Here is a 16,109-nt window from a genome sequence, read left to right as displayed (position 1 = left end):
GAGAGAATATTATTGCATGAATAACGCTCGGGAAGGGTAAGGCTTTGACAGACTGCATATAGATGTCGAGGGGGATTTGTGTCAAAATGAATTTGTCTGCCTGTTTCCTCAATAGTCTCCTTGTGAATGATTTTTTAACTTGGGTGGTTTTGTGTTTGCTTATTCACCGCTTCTGTGCAAACACCAATGAGACCGAAAGTGCAAATAGACAAAAAGCATGATGTATATAAAGGGAAACAATCACGACTGTCAATTTTGTTTCTCTGCCGATGTGTTGTAGGGATAACGCTCCATTAGCAGCCATAGTACTGAGCAGTCCTTTGTGTGTCTCTGGGATGCCGCTGAAATTGCGTCCCCCCTGATGACGTCACTGGCGGACGATCCACGAATGTGAAAACTTGCTTCCTGGGTTTCCGATAGGCCGGTTTGGATAATGGATGGATGGATGCATTGTATAGGAAAATTTGGATATCAGAGCTGCATACGGCTGTATCAGAAAATCGCATTTTCTTACACAGTGCTGCCTATCGGCAAACTAGGAAATACATTTTCACGTTCATGGATTATCTGACAGTGACGTCACCAGTGGACGCAATTTCAGCGGCATTTCAAAGACGCACGAAGGACTGCTGGGTGGCGCGGTCGCCTCACAGCAAGAAGGTTCTGGGTTCGAGCCCCGGGGTAGTCCAACCTTGGGGTTCGTCCCGGGTCGTCCTCTGTGTGGAGTTTGCATGTTCTCCCCGTGTCTGCGTGGGTTTCCTCCGGGTGCTCCGGTTTCCTCCCACAGTTCAAAGACATGTAGGTCAGGTGTCAGGTAAATCGGCCATACTAAATTGCCCCTAGGTATTGTGTGTGTGTGTGTGTGAGTGTGTGTGTGTGTGTGTGCGTGTGTGTATGTATGTCGGCCCTGTGTGATGGCCTAGCGGCCTGCCCAGGGTGTCTCCCCGCCTGCCACCCAATGACTGCTGGGATAGGCTCCAGCATCCCCGCCACCCTGAGAGCAGGATAAGCAGTTTGGACAATGGATGGATGGACAAAGGACTGCTAGAAGTGGTGTGTTTAAATGTTGAAAATTGTGATGTTTTCTGTTTAACACTATGCCACACGAGGGCCTGTATAAAAAAAAAGCTGATCTTTTTTTAACCTAAATTCTCTTATCGTTAGGAGTCAAACCGAGTGATGGGTAGCAGAATCTTTTAAACTGATTTAGTACTGAGCAAGCTCGCCTCAGCTGACAGCTCTGCACCAAACTGCAATGTCATCCTTTAGTGCAATAGCGCGCACCAAATGATGTCCACGTAAGGAGCTCATTTCTAGCACTTAGCAGGATCAAAATGATTTGAGAAGTTTCAGAAATAAACTTTCCATTATAAAAAGTCAACCCCAGTACCGTCAGTCAGCGCAATGAAAGACCTTTTCTGCATTTCCTTTTTTGCGGTCTTCCTCCAACTCTCGTGCTTCCACTTTTGTCCTTTCGCAGTAACTCCCTCCCCGCAGGATTACATAGCGAGGCCTGTGCTCTTGTGCAAATTTGTAATTTGTGATATTGGGCTATAGAAGTAAAATTGACTTGTGCTCAGGGGTAGAAATGGATTGATAGCTATATAATGCAATGAAAAAAATTGTGGCCAAGGCTGCTTCGACTCCTCTTAGAACATTCGGAGCCTGTCAGTGCCAAAGAAGAGCTTATTTAGATGATATTATTTGGCGAACGCTGTTGTGAAGGATCACAACCCAGCTTGTTGTTGTGCAGCAGTCGACTGACCCGAGCCTGCTCAATATTGAAACCGTTCAAAAGATTCTGCAAACCGTCACTCGGTTTGACTCCTGACAATAGGAAAACAGGGCTAAGGTTGAAAAATACTGGAGTTTTCCTTTAAGACAACTATTTTGTAGCCCACATGAAATCAAAACATTTCTTGGCTCCAAAGTGCTGTCCCTCTAACACTGCACTTTAGACCCATATTTCCACGAAATTCAGAGGGCATAAGTTTTTCTCCGCTCCCTTTTATTCCCTCTTTCCTATTCTTCCCTCTCCGTCTGCATTTCTCATTGGCGAGACCCTGTGATGACAGTCTTAAAAACCACACACGACAAGTCATTAAGAGCCCTATGGTTGAGGCCAGTTTTTTTTCTTTCTTCTTTTCTTTTCTCCTTTCTTCTCGTGGGCAGAGCGGGGCCAACACCCGACCGATTATTACCCACTCACCCTCTTCCGTTTTCCACCTGTGCAGAGTGCCAGACCCACAGCGTTGAGGGAGCAGGGAGGACTGAGTCAACCCCTCTGATGGGCTCCAGTCCCCGGCTCCCAGGTCCCCACACTGGCTCCCATTCTCCACTGCGGCACACTGGGCTGGCCGACAGGAAGGGGAGTGACAGGCAAGGCAAGACAGGGCCCACGCTCTGACATAACTGGCACCGAGTCCACTGCCAAGAGCCCGACCTACTTCAGAGGATTGCCCTTGTCTGTTGTCTGTGTGTGTGTGTGTGTGTGTGTGTGTGTGTGCGCGCGCGCGCGCGCGTGTGCACTGCAGTGTCTGTCGGGAGACTGCGCACACGGGACTCTGCCCGTCTCGGTTGCAGACCGTTGATATTTGGCTTGTTTAGACAGACTGGACTGTCCTCGGAGGTGCCGGGTTTGTGCTCCAGCTGAGAAGCGCATGATTTATTTTAAGGGCAAGGATGTGGGCAATCAGAAGGGTCATATTTATAGTCAGTTGGTCTGCTGAGAAGACATGCCAGTAAAAGCACAGATTCCAAAAAGAGGCACGGGCGACAGAGAGCTAAAAGGCTCCCTCTCTTCAGAGGGTATGGATGAATGCAGTTTTCAGTGGGTTGTAATGAATAGCACCTAAAAGACAGGGCAGCTCCTGTATCAGAGTTTGGATCCAATGTATTGAGGGCAACAATGAGAAAGAATTAACAAAGCAAAGGCCCCTTTACATGTATGGCATTCAAACATAGTGGGATTATAGCATATATATGAAAACAGGTAAAACTGTACAGATGGGATCTGCTTTTCTTTGAACTAATATATCATTTGTGTTTTTCTGCGTGTGTGCGTGTGTGTGTGTGTGTGTGTGTGTGTGTGTGTGTGTGTGTGTGTGTGTGTGTGTGTGTGTGTGTGTGTGTGTGTGTGTGTGTGTGTGTACCAGGTCTTTCTATCCTAATGGAGACATTTGGTCCCCATTAGAATAGAAAGACCTGAAACCACCTACCCTGGGGACATTTTATGGGTCCCCATGAGGAAAAGGGTCTATTTCAGGGTTAGGACTTGGGTTTAGAGTTGGGGTTAGAATTAGGATTAGGTTAAGGTTAGGGTAAGGGTTAAGGTTAGCCACGTAGTTATGATGGTTAGGGTTAAGGCCTAGGGAATGAATGTTGTCAATGAGGGGTCCCCACAAGAATAGAGAGACATGGTGTGTGTGTGTGTGTGTGTGTGTGTGTGTGTGTGTGTGTGTGTGTGTGTGTGTGTGTGTGTGTGTGTGTGTGTGTACCAGGTTTTTCTATCCTAATGGGAACATTTGATCCCCATTACAATAGAAAGACCTGAAACCACCTACATTGTGGGGACATTTTATGGGTCCCCATGAGGAAAAATGTCTATTTTCAGGTTAGGACTTGGTTTTAGGGTTAAAGTTAGATTAGGATTAGGTTAAAGTTAGGGTAAAGGGTTAAGGTTAGGCACCCTGAGAGCAGGATAAGCGGTTTGGATAATGGATGTAGTTATGATGGTTAAGGTTAGGGTTAAGGGCTAGGGAATTAATGTAGTCAATGAAGGGTCCCCACTAGTATAGAGAGACATGCTGTGTGTGTGTGTGTGTGTGTGTGTTTGTCTGTGTGTGCATGTGGCTCTTGAGGACATTGTGTCTCTTGGGGGCCTGTGATTAATGAACGTGGCCTTTTCTTCACTGTAGCTGAGGGCTCTCATTACTCTACAGGCCTGTGTGGATTGTGCACTTGATAAAAGATCTCCTCTACCAGATAAAACCACAATGATATCATCATATAAAAATGACAGATACACCTGGGCACTTATCCACTTCTCAGCACCTTGAATCCAGCCTTTGCCATGTCTCAACAAAGAGACGGTCGCTGGGCGGGACCGGGGTTGGGTGTCAGCACTTAGCCCATCAGATGGAAGCTAAATACACATAAAAGAGTTAATACGTGCGGTGAAAACATCCGGAGAGAGGCAGATTACATAGTCATTACTCAAAGCTGCCCGTCTCTGTCTCCTTTTCTTTGTGATTCCTCCCTCATTGTTCCCCACAAATACTCGGGATCCAAAACCCGATACGAGGGCCTTTGAGTTTTTTAAGTGCCATTCATTATAACCCACTGAAAATAGCGTTCATCCAAAGATGACGCTTTGTGGCTTTTCAAAAGGCTACTTAGGAGATACTGCGGTGGCTTTTAGACACCAGAAAGTGTGACTGTATTCTGAAACACTCGGCAACAGTTACTCTTGAGGTTGGAAAAGTTTAGTCCCGGGATTAGTTTTTCATGCTTACAGAGAGAGAGAGAAAAAAAATGGTCATAACCCAAAATGAACCCTCAGATCCAGGCGGGGCATGCCGATAGGGATGCCCCGTCTGCGTGCTGATTGGCTACTCTAATCGTATCACGTGTCAAAGGTGACAGGATGCAACTTTCAAAATGACTCGTGCATGGTGAAGCCCATAAAAATTCGACACGAGGGCGACATGTTGGACAAGTCTGTTTACCGATATCGGCGAGTGACAGCTTCAGGCGTCAAACTGTCTCCGAGGACCGCCTCTTAAACTCGGAGAACGTGTTGAAGATGTGCAGTCTGTCTACGTCTGTATCCCTGACAGCAGGAGGTGAGGGACACGGATCCTGCCAACAGCTGTTAAGGGGAATGTTTTGTTTAGACCGGCACAGAAACTTCATATTTATCTGAAGCATTATGATCAGCAAGATAAGGAAGAATTGTATTTTCAGCGCTGAGGAAATTAAGATGTCAACAGCTCTGACAATTATACGCAATCATGCTCCGCTTTGACGCACACATAATACTGTAACGGTCGCGGATGAATAGGCTCGCTTAGGCCTTAGCTAATGGGTCGCACCCTCTAGTCGAGTGATTATCGTTGTCGCCTGCGATGCGGGAGCCCCAGGTTCGCGTCCTGGCTGTGGCGGACGGGAATCCCTAAGGAAGGGGGCAACGTGACGATCACGGATGAATAGGCTCGCTTAGCCCTTGACTAACAGGTCGGACCCTTTAGTCGAGTGGTTATCGTTGTCGCCTGTGGAGCGAAAGATACGGGCTCGCGCCCCGGCTGTGGCGGTGCTCCGGATTGCCCCCCTGAATTCGCTACAATACAGTAACCAATTCATATACGGTGACATTTTTTTTGTATTCTGTAGTTTAACCCATACAGAATAAAGAAATGAAAGGGGGCGTCCGGGTGGTGTAGCTGTCTATTTCTTTGTCTACCAACCCGGGGATCGTCAGTTCGAATCCCCGTGTTACCTCCGGCTTAGGTCGGGCGTCCCTACAGACACAATTGGCCGTGTCTGCGGGTGGGAAGCCGGATGTGGGTATGTGTCCTGGTCGCTGCACTAGCGCCTCCTCTGGTCGGTCGGGGTGCCTGTTCAGGTGGGAGGGGGATCTGGTAGGAATAGCGTGATCTTCCCACGCGCTACGTCCCCCTGGTGAAACTCCTCACTGTCAGGTGAAAAGAAGCGGCTGGCGGCTGGCTCCACATGTATCGGAGGAAGCATGTGGTAGTCTGCAGCCCTCCTCAGACCGGCAGAGGGGGTGGAGCAGCGACCGATACAGAACTGTATTACACACTATGCCTCAAATAACACTCTGAATACTAAACCCAGGAAATCCAGATTACATACACAACCAATGACTAATACTATAAGTGCTGGGTAATGAAACAATCTGTCAGGTTTATCTCGGTTACAAATATAAAATGTTGAGTGTTTGATGTGTGCAGCATGCGTTCATTACCAGTGCTCAGGTAAACCGCAGAACAATGCCCCCCCCCCCATTCGATGTCTTGCCGAAGGACACTTAAGCAGGGCAGATGCTTGCAGGCATGGGACACTTGACTTAGCTTTAAGGAAAAAAACAACACTTAAAGCAACGTGATGGACTTGAATAAAAGCACAGCACTCTGAAATGACCTTAAATGGTTGAATATACCGATGCTTCTTCAGATATTCTGAAGAGATGTGTTCGGACAGTGTTTTGCACGTCTTGCTAGTAGTGATCGACAATGTTCTCTCACAGCACCCTGACCCCCTCACATTGAGAATAGCAAGAGCGGTGCGTTGGAAAATGTAGCGGCCACATATTGAGCCGCACAAAACCATTGACATAATGCGAGGTGACGTTAGCATTCCTTTCTCTGTCCAACACAATGTGGGCAGTGTGGAAAACCTGGATCGCGTGATTTCACTTTTTCAGAGTATCCATCACAGCCTCACAAACCCTGCAGGTCTCACCTACAGAACCACAGCGCCATTAATCAAAACCAGCCCTTCTCTGGGCGTCTGAGGTCATCAGAAGAGAAGAGGAAATTTTTGATGGAAATAAAAGTGCCGGTCCTGCCCCTCAAGGTTCACCCGTCTCCCAAACCCATGGAGTAGATTTGGAGTTTGTGGACAAGCTGTGTGGCGAACAAGGCCGAGTTGTTCGCGTCTGATTTAAGGGCTGCTTTTGTCACGACACGAGCCAACGAAGGACTCATGCTTTCTTTGGCTGTTTAGTCCAGTTCCATTTTCTTGACCCGCATTGAAAGTCCACCAAAACTTAATAACTCTTTAATGTTTTCCCACTTTGAAAGCGGCCTACGTCTGGAGAGAGCGCGGCCACTTTCAGTTGTGCATCAAGACTCTTTTCTCTTCGCCATCCCAGACATATGAAAGCACTTACAGGCGGCTTCTAATTCACGGTGATCTATCACGGCGTTTTAATCGAGACATCGGGCCATTACACAGTGCGATGACATTGCCTGTGCGCGGGTTAGCCGCGAGCTGGCCCACGTAATTTTGGAAAGGGACGTGCCGCGGAGGAGAGCGACACAAGAGCACGGAGGGAAGGAGGGCGGGGTTGGATTCCCGTGTGCAGGCTGCTGTGTGAAGTGTCTGGTGATTGCCAGGCTGTTGCGGGGATGCTGCCGGACAGGGAGGTGAGACGTAGGTTAATTACTGTACTGTGAGGGGAGGAGGTGAGATGCCTTACACGGCCCTTTGTGCCCCTGCAGTCTTGGGTTTCCAACGCGGGGAGGTGAGAGCAAAAGGGTGGTGGCGGTGATGCCAAAGGGTTAGACTGCACGGGCCAAGTCCTTCCCGAGGTCACCCCATCGATCATGGATGACAGAGCGGAGCCGCGGGTCGCCAGGTGAAAAACACACGTTTGTAGTTCACCATTGCGCCGCTCCAAGCGCGCATGTGCAAACAAACTCGCCCTTTTCCAAGACTTGGGACAAGTTTGCATTTTCCCTTTCTCTTTCATACCCCCCCCCTCTCTCTCTCTCTCTCACACACACACACACACACACAGCAACACGCTCCAAAGTGATCCTCTTGCATGTTTGCTTTATTCCTAATGCAGAACCTGCGACTGTGGAAGCTCCTCGTTATTTTCACAGCGGAGAGCCGCAGAGGGGACCTCTTGATTTACGACCCCTGAAACCCGTCTCTATAGGTAAATCAGCAAAATCACGAAATGCCGTCAGTTAACTTTCAGTATCAGAGCACCAGTTAAAGGTGTATATGTCTTGAAACCAGCATGTTGTCATGGCTGTGTCTCGGTTTATTTTTTTGCCCTTAAATAAAGTGAGGTGTTTTCGGAGTTCATTAAGTGAATGAACAGGTGTTTCCCCCCCTCAAGTCTTTACACACTGCTAATGAGCCTCCTTAAGTGTGTTTAAATTATTAGGCCCATTAAAGACGGGAAATGTACAAAAAGCTGAACACACAAAGACATTAGGTGTGTGTACGCCACATGCCCCGCTAACTTGTACAATGTCCAGTTTTCACATGTGATTCTTAACCCAAATTCAGCCAGCTCTCTCTGAAAAGTTTAGTGTTTTAAAAGACTAATAATGTCATTAGTGATGAATCTCTCTCTCTCTCCCCCTCCCACTCTCTCTCTCTCTCTCTCTCTCGCTCTCTCTCCTTTAACCCTCTCTCTCTCCGTCTCCCCCCCCCCACAAAAAAAAGAAAAGAAAAAAAAAGGCAAAGTTGAAATAATGATGTTTTTTCTACTGAAAATTGAGTCGGGTCACATTCACGTAATTAACCCCTTTATTAATGTAGTGCTAATGAATAAAAATAGGCTGGTGGATGTTTTTCAGGAGAGTTTCAGCAATTCGGAGGGCAAAAAGAAAAGGGAAAAATAAACATATTTGCAATGAACTTAATTTGATGTTTGTCTTTGGGTAAAATACTGAAGTACTGATGTTGTCCATTGAGATCCAAGCCAGACAGGATTATTATTGCATAGGTTAAAATATTTACCACAAGAGCTGCTTGTGTGTGCAGCGTGAAGTGACTCTATGCCTGCAATAGAAAGCCCATTAACCCTGGTTGCTCCAGCAGTTCTGCTCAATGGGAGTGAGCTACAATAGAAGGCCAAAGGGAGAGTTTCTGAGAAAGCCTCAAAATATTTTACACAGCTGAAACCTGTTTTCTTTGGTCATTTCTTAATAAAATAAGCTTAAGATTGATCCTAATCTTAAAAATAGAAATATTTTCTTCATGCAATTGATCACTGAAACATACAGTTAACGCAGAAAAAAGCCCTAAAAAAATCCAGAATTGCACCTTAGAAACCTTCCCGCTTCCTCAGGGGAAACGCGAGACATTTTCTGTAACAAGTCCACTAAGCTGGACACACAAACAAAAAGATAGCGACTGAGGACCCATGGTCGCCACTTCATCAGCATCAGTACAGTGTCTTAATAATTCATTGCAGCCATCGTTGTCTCGTGAAAAAAGAGAAACTGTGTGGCGCTCTGGGAGGAAAAACCTGATCTGTCCCCCTAACAAGGGGTAAGTGTGAATATGACAAAGCTTCCCATCTGACACCCTACCCAACAAACAGCCATCTGTCATCATTATAAGTGGGGTGTGATGTGCTGCACTTAAGAGGCACCTTGAATCTTTTATGCTCCACAACCAATTAAGCTGGGCCAATTATCTTCTGAATTATTGAGTCAAATTTGGAAACCCAATCACTTATTCATAAACTGAATGACGATAATATTTCCTAAGTCCATCGTCCATATTCCATATAAGGAGTCTCTCAGGAAAAGTTGGAGGGTACCTCCCAAAGTATTTCTGCACTCATTTACTAATTCATGCACTTTGGCAAGCTTATGTTGTCTTCTTGTCAGCCCAGCGCCAATGTATTCCCCCATCAGAGCAGCCAAGTCTTTGCTTATTCATATTCCTGGCTTTGAACAATAGGAACCTCTCCATACCCCATAACAGATAATCCTCTCAATGCAAAAGTCACCTGTCTCAGGTGTATCGTGGGGGAGAATGTCAGCTGAAACACTATCACCATGATGGACCCTACAAAAAATTATCTTCTTCCTCTTTTGTTCATTTGACAGGACTAACAGCAATTTTGACAGGTGGTGCAATTATTTTTCCCACCATTATGTGCTGGTGTTTGGAAATTAAACCATGTGACAGGGGATTCGATGACATGTAATATGTATTTTAACAGGAGTCATTAATATCTGCGGTATCTGGTGACTAATCCGAAAACTGGCACAATGAGGGAGCGTTGAAGGTGTGGGTATTGCCTGGCGGCTCAATATCCATCCCCTTGTATTTGTCCTCATCCTTCCTCTCTTCCGAGCAAATTCCCAAGAGAGCTCTCAGAGGGAAATAAACCTCCGCTGGGAGGAATGTGACTCTCGGCCAGCTCAAGGAGTCTGATTATGCCCTGAGACAAATTTCAACATGAGTAGGAGAGGCATGAAAAACAGCTCAGAATGGCTGTGTTTGTTTTGCTCTGGTGTACAGACACTGGTTTATAGTTATTGTAAACTGGTTGTTGGTTGAAAACCATTATTTTAAACTTCTACGTTGATGGTTGATTATTGTATTCCAATAGATCCATCATGATAACTAGTATTTGACAAATTTACGACTGGCCTTTTTTTCTCCAAAATCCCATTTATGTACACCTGAGCTCACCCACAGTGGAAAAGAAGTTCTTCATTCATTCAGCACTGGAAAAAAAAACCCAATTCATTAAACTTTGCAGTGGAACCATATTAGTAGATTTTAATATGAGCTCTCGTATCTCCCATCCATCTTGGTATCTAAAGCATCTGTAGACAACTTTTCAACCCCCCCCCCCCCCAGGGTTTCCATTTATTAGCAGCCTGGCTACTGTCCAAAGCAAGAAACAACCATAAGAATCCTAATTTGAACTAGAAACCCTGATCTAAGTGCTATGATAAAGACAGAGCAAAACATCCAGTAGTATTAATAAATAGGTAGCTTGTGTTACTTACTGATCCAGTAGAAAGAATGCCAACCGAATGTCGGTTTGGAAACATCAAGTCCTGATTGTTGTATCAAACTCTGTTTACCTGTCGAGATCTGTTTTCCCCTAGCCAGAGTTTGATACAACACCAGGATGCTTGATTAACCTTAACTTAACCTCAGCCTAACCCTAACCTTAATCTAACTTCAACCTAACCCTTAGCTTAACCTAATCATAACTGATAGGTAACCTGTTTCCATGCAAACGCTTTCGTCTGGCTAGGGGGAAACAGATCTCAACAGGGAAACAGAGTTCGATACCACTCCGGAGCTCACTCCATCGAGTGAATGCCCGTCTGAGGTTCACTCTTGTTTTAGCTCTATTTCTATCACTCTCCCTCTTTGCCTTCTTTCCCTCCTCTGTCAACGGGGTTCTTTTTCTCTTGCCAGATAGAGTTTCCACTGTCACTACAGTTGTTCCACCATCTGCCATTTACGCTACTGGGGATAGCTACCAATAGCTACCGGGGAAAACAAAAGTGCTATCCTCTTCCTGTTTTGGTTGTGGAATGGTTGACGCACTTCCGCTGTGTTGTAAATCGAGCCTTTAATTTCCCATGAGATCCTACTTAGTGGCAGAATTGCATAGTGGAAGCAAGGCTTATAAGGATCCAATCTAAATGCCTATGGTTTCATTATTCTGTAGCCATTACACCGTGCAATCAACATTTACTTCATAATGATAAATTAAAGCAAAAAAGTTGTCTACTGCCGCTTTAACTATCCCAACACAAGAAAAGAACAAAACTGGATTTTTCCAAATAATTCTTTTGGGGATGGAGCCACAGTATAACAACAAAAGTTAACAGCTAACATTTTGCAACAAGTGTGACTTTCTACAGTGGCCCCATTAGCACACCATACGCCTTCTGAATTATGTACAAGACTACTGTTCATATGTTATGTTTACAGATGCAGCCACATCCCCTGACATAAGACGTAAGGTATCACAGATCTTCCGTCAGACTCCCTTTGTATGTCAGCCTATCCAATGGCAGCAACCCACCAGCTGTGAAAAGGGCTGGCCCGTCCAGGCCTGAGCGACGGCCCGGGAAGGTTAATATTTGATGAGGGACTTGGGATGATCCAAAGGTTGGCCTCTCAGAGTGTCTGAAGCAGGGAACACCCAAGCCCTGCACTATTGTTGCCCTCGCACCCCGTCCAGCTCTGCTATTCATAGACTGAAGGATAGGGTTCAGCTCTCCTACTCCCAGAGTTTCACCGTAGAGAAGAACACAATGAAGTCAGAACAACAAAGGCAGCCACGCTCTTCTCATCACTACTGCCTGAACTGCACCGCAACAGGATCGCTATGTAGCATGATGGAAAGATTAAACAGAGAAAAGGCTCATCCTGGTTTGATATCATTATTACTTTGTGTTAAAGCCAATTTCAAATCTCATTAACCTAATGTATTATGTATCTACACATCCCTTATCAAATAAATACATAATTCAAATCTTGAATTTGCACTGACTCATACATCACCCTATGGTTACCACTGCAAGGACAAGCAAGCTGAACGTTACTGAGATATCGCCTTTGTTTTGAATGAAATGTGCAGGCAATCTGTCATCAATGTGTTTTCACTGGTGCTTAACTGCTTCTGAGTGATCCAGTGTTTGCTCAATCTGGAGACGTCCTCGTCCACACCATCTTTCCTCCATTTTACATTCAAGACAATGGCAATAGACAGCGTGGCTCTAAGTGTGGCGCTTAGTGAGGAAAACCGTATGACAACAGATAGTTAACACCTTTTGTATGGTGTTGTTGTGGGCTTAGGTGTGGGGTACAGTAATTGAATGTGTGGTATGTGAAAGACAAAGAATGGTGTCTGAACCATGTTTTTCAGAGAGATAAAGGAGAAACAAGTACCAAGGCTTGCATGGATGATGTTAAGCTAACTGAGTTAATGTTTGCGTTTTCTATTTTTTGGAACTAGAGTACTAACAAGACACCAGAATCACTTTGATTGCCAAGTACCATACACAAACTGGGCCTTGTTTGTTTCTTTCTACAACAACTTGACATCTTGCAGAATTTTGCAGTTCACACGCTGGTACAAACACAACAGGACCTCACATGCAATGCAAGAGGGACAGAGCAAGTCATGCCACAAATGTCAGAAAACAATATGCCTTGCCCTGTCTATGAGTTTTTTTTTTTTTTTTGTAAATGCTTGCAAAGACAAGACTATTTGCGTGGAGGAGTCACAATACATTGTCAGCCGATGATAAAGGCTTCTCAGGAGCTAATGCGTAGTGATAGGGATTCACCTGACCCCCGAGAACGGGATGAAATATACAGTATCACGTATCCTGCAGGTGTCTCACCCTGGGTCAGTGTGAATCCATGGGATTTAGCACAGGACTTAAGAGGTGCACTACCAGCTCTGGCAGTGAGCCTAAAGGAATCAACAGCCATAGCTTTTTTTTTAAATGACTGTCAAGGTATCTACGAGGGACTTTTTTTTTTTTTTGGCAGTTTGGAAAGAAACATTGAAACTGATCCTACACTTTCCATTTTTCTTCACAGCTCTTAATCCATAAACCATCCCTAACCAGGCCCATCTGGCAGCTGGTCACCTCCTCTCCTCCTCCCTCCTGCTTCTATTACATTTAGGCCTGGAGGAGATGGACTGGCGAGAGATTCTTGACTTCTCCTCTGCGTCCGTCCTTCCCCTGGCTTGTCTGTCTTTTCTTGGTCATCGTTTCTTATTCTGGAGTTGATGGAAGGGTGGCCTATTGGTTACAGAAACTGCAGATGTGGGTACCATTGGGAGGGATATGCAAAGAGTCAAATTCCTAATAACAGTGGGTGATACAGTGATTGCTCTGAAACCATTTCTCTCTCTCTCTCTCTCTCTCTCTCTCTCTCTCTCTCTCTCTCTCTCTCTCTCTCTCTCTCTCTCTCTCTCTCTCTCTCTCCCCAGCTGTCTCTTTCTTACTATACATCTCTCTTTCTGCCTCTCTTCCACCATTTTGAACAGTCAAATTCAGTAAAGAGTGACTGAGTTAATCTGCCGTTCGAGCACACCCTGCTCATATTCCCTTTACACTTTCCAGAATACATTACTTTACCCAAATATACTTTCAATGTAATATTACATTTTGTTTTAAAGCTTTTGCTGACTGGCACATTGCCAAAAGTGTTCCCAGGTCTCTATTTTGATCCTGCACTGTCAAATGGTAAGTAAACTGATCCTGTATGGAGAGTTATATAATGTTTCAGTTTCAAAAAGAAGGAGCGAAAAATCCTCCCAGTAAACACAAGGCGGCCTGAGGAGGAGAATTCACCACAGCTACAGGAAAAATGATAACATTGACACAGAAACCATGAGATTTCATAAGCTGCCCACACGCATTGCAGAGGCACACAGCATGTTTTCAGGTGCCCACTTATTTTTCTCATCAGGTTTCCTCCCTTCTTCGCCCAGGAAACATGCGAGGAGAGCTGCCGCTTTCTCCTCAGCGCCCTAGCAAAGCCACAACACAAACAGCGGCGGCCATATCAGGCCCTAGCTGCCGACATGTCTGCTCAGCGGCATATTTATTTAAACCTGCCGCTGGCCCTGGCGGTGCGACGCAGGCCTCGCCGGGGGCCTCCCCGGCTTGTTTGAGAATCCATTCACACCTGCGCATTAAATTACTGACACTAATGTTACTAGTAATGCTTGGACCGGCTCCCATTTTTGAACCCATAAACCTGCAGGAGCCAAGAAATATTGGAAACGTTGAGGGGGAAAAAATAAAAGAGCTGCATTGGTGGACAGATTCAGGCGTGATACAGGGGGGTATTTTGTTAGATAAGCACAACCCTGTCAAATGCTTTGTTTTTGTTGTCTAGCTCTACAAATGTTTGTGTCTGACAGCATTTCTTTTTTTGCCACACCAGGTATGGAGGAATAATAATAATATATGCTATCATCATGCATGTGTGGGCATTAGCAGTTGAGCTAATATTTAGCCTATATTTTCATTGTCAGAGGGTGAGGATGACATGAACGTGAGTGTAGAGGCATTTTGGGCCGAGTGCTTTCAATAAGGCACCCGACCCGACGCTTGTTCACCGGGCTGACAGTAAAACACAGGACACTGTCCCCCCAGGGAGGGGGAGTGGGGGGTGGATGGTGGGGGGAGGGGGTTGTGGCACATTGTTTGACTGTTACCTGGTTGCTAAGGAGTCAATGGCTTTTGAACTTGAGAGGTGCGGAGGCATGAACACCTGTGCAACCCCCCCCCTCTCAGAAAGCGCCTGGATACCTTTCACCTTGTCTCACTCTGCAGCACTCACCAAGAGGCCGAGAAGAAAAGACGAGCGCGCCGAGAAAGGAAAGTATCCGAGAGACGTCTCCCGAGCTGTCAGTCTGGGGTCGGAGGTCAAAGGTCGGCACGGAGGGGGTATGTCAGGTGTTAAGTGGAGCAGACAGGCCCATGGAGGGCTTGTTAAATGCTTACCTGGGGACCTGCGGCCAGGTGGGAGCACAATGCGCCAGGGGTTTACTCCAGGCTCACACAAACAGGATGGGGTTCAAAAGACCAGAGGAAACATATAGCTGGAATGGTGAAAGGTGGTATTATTACAGTGTTAGTCAATACCATGAAGAGAGAGTGGGCTCGAAAGGGGACGTTCAGCCAAAAACGGGGGAGAAACTGTAGTAAATTAAAACAGAAAAAAGCAGCAAATCAAAACGAATTTCCTACTAGGTGCATATTCTTATATTTCCATATAAGAATATGATTAACTCGAGTGATATAGTGCCTAGTACACACACACACACACACACATATATATATGTAGTGAGGTAAAACTCTGACCTGGTTTTAAAAAGTAGTTTTAGGCAGTCGGGATGCAGTTACCTACTCTCTGGTGTCAAAATCCCTTTGCACAATATACCCCGAGTTTAGATAACAAAGGAATCACATTTAAAAGGTTAAACATGGCATCAGGACACTAATCCGTAGCGTCGCATCTGACATGCGATCGTCTGAGTAAACAACCGGGATCCAATTTAATTAGAATGCAGGCTATAACAGGCCTATAACCTTTTATACCACCATCTTCCATACTGGATCGTTGATAACCGAGAATTGTCCTTGTGGCCGGTGAAAAGGCTTATTTGTTTAGTGTCGTGTGTGTCTCCCTAAGCCCAGAGACAAGGCCAGACAATGCTAATGATGATCTGTGAACGTCGACCGAGGCTGATGAGGATGGTGGGGGCGGGCAGGTGGGGGGTCGGGGGTGGTGGTGTGTGGGGGTCCTCTTCAGTGAGGTGTGTCCCATCGTGGGTATTGTGTGAACGTGGCATTGAGCTGTCTATCCATCTGTCTATTATTTATTGATGCCCCCACCAGTGTCCATTGTCCCGCGGGCGCAGCATGGAAACGCACACGGCTGAAGCGAAGTGAGAAGGCGACGCCTCACGCCGAGTCCGGCGTCCGGAGACACGTGCACACAACAACGGTGGAAAAAAAAACGAAAAAAAGTATGCAGATTTTTATGCTTAGCTTAATGACAGTGTGTGAGGAGGCAATTCCTTGAAAAAACTGTCAATATACAGA

The 16,109-nt window shown here is 45.9% G+C and overlaps 1 protein-coding gene across 2 annotated transcripts in view; it reads left to right on the top strand.

The window, feature by feature from the left end:
* The window catches only part of rab28 (RAB28, member RAS oncogene family), a 45,241-nt gene extending 33,404 nt beyond the window's left edge, over positions 1-11,837 (top strand). The window contains exons 7-8 of one of the 2 annotated variants that reach the window (XM_056287873.1): positions 7,595-7,687; positions 11,461-11,837. In XM_056287873.1, coding sequence (XP_056143848.1) covers positions 7,595-7,672 — 78 coding nt within the window. In that variant the 3' untranslated portion in view covers positions 7,673-7,687; positions 11,461-11,837. Of the gene's footprint in view, positions 1-7,594; positions 7,702-11,460 lie in introns of those variants that run through there. The other variant, XM_056287865.1, reaches the window with a different exon arrangement.
* Positions 11,838-16,109: the final 4,272 nt, after the last annotated feature.

The sequence above is a fragment of the Lampris incognitus genome, chromosome 1 (genome assembly GCF_029633865.1).
Source record: "Lampris incognitus isolate fLamInc1 chromosome 1, fLamInc1.hap2, whole genome shotgun sequence".
Taxonomy (NCBI): Eukaryota; Metazoa; Chordata; class Actinopteri; order Lampriformes; family Lampridae; genus Lampris; species Lampris incognitus.
This window is presented reverse-complemented; position numbering and strand designations above follow the sequence as displayed.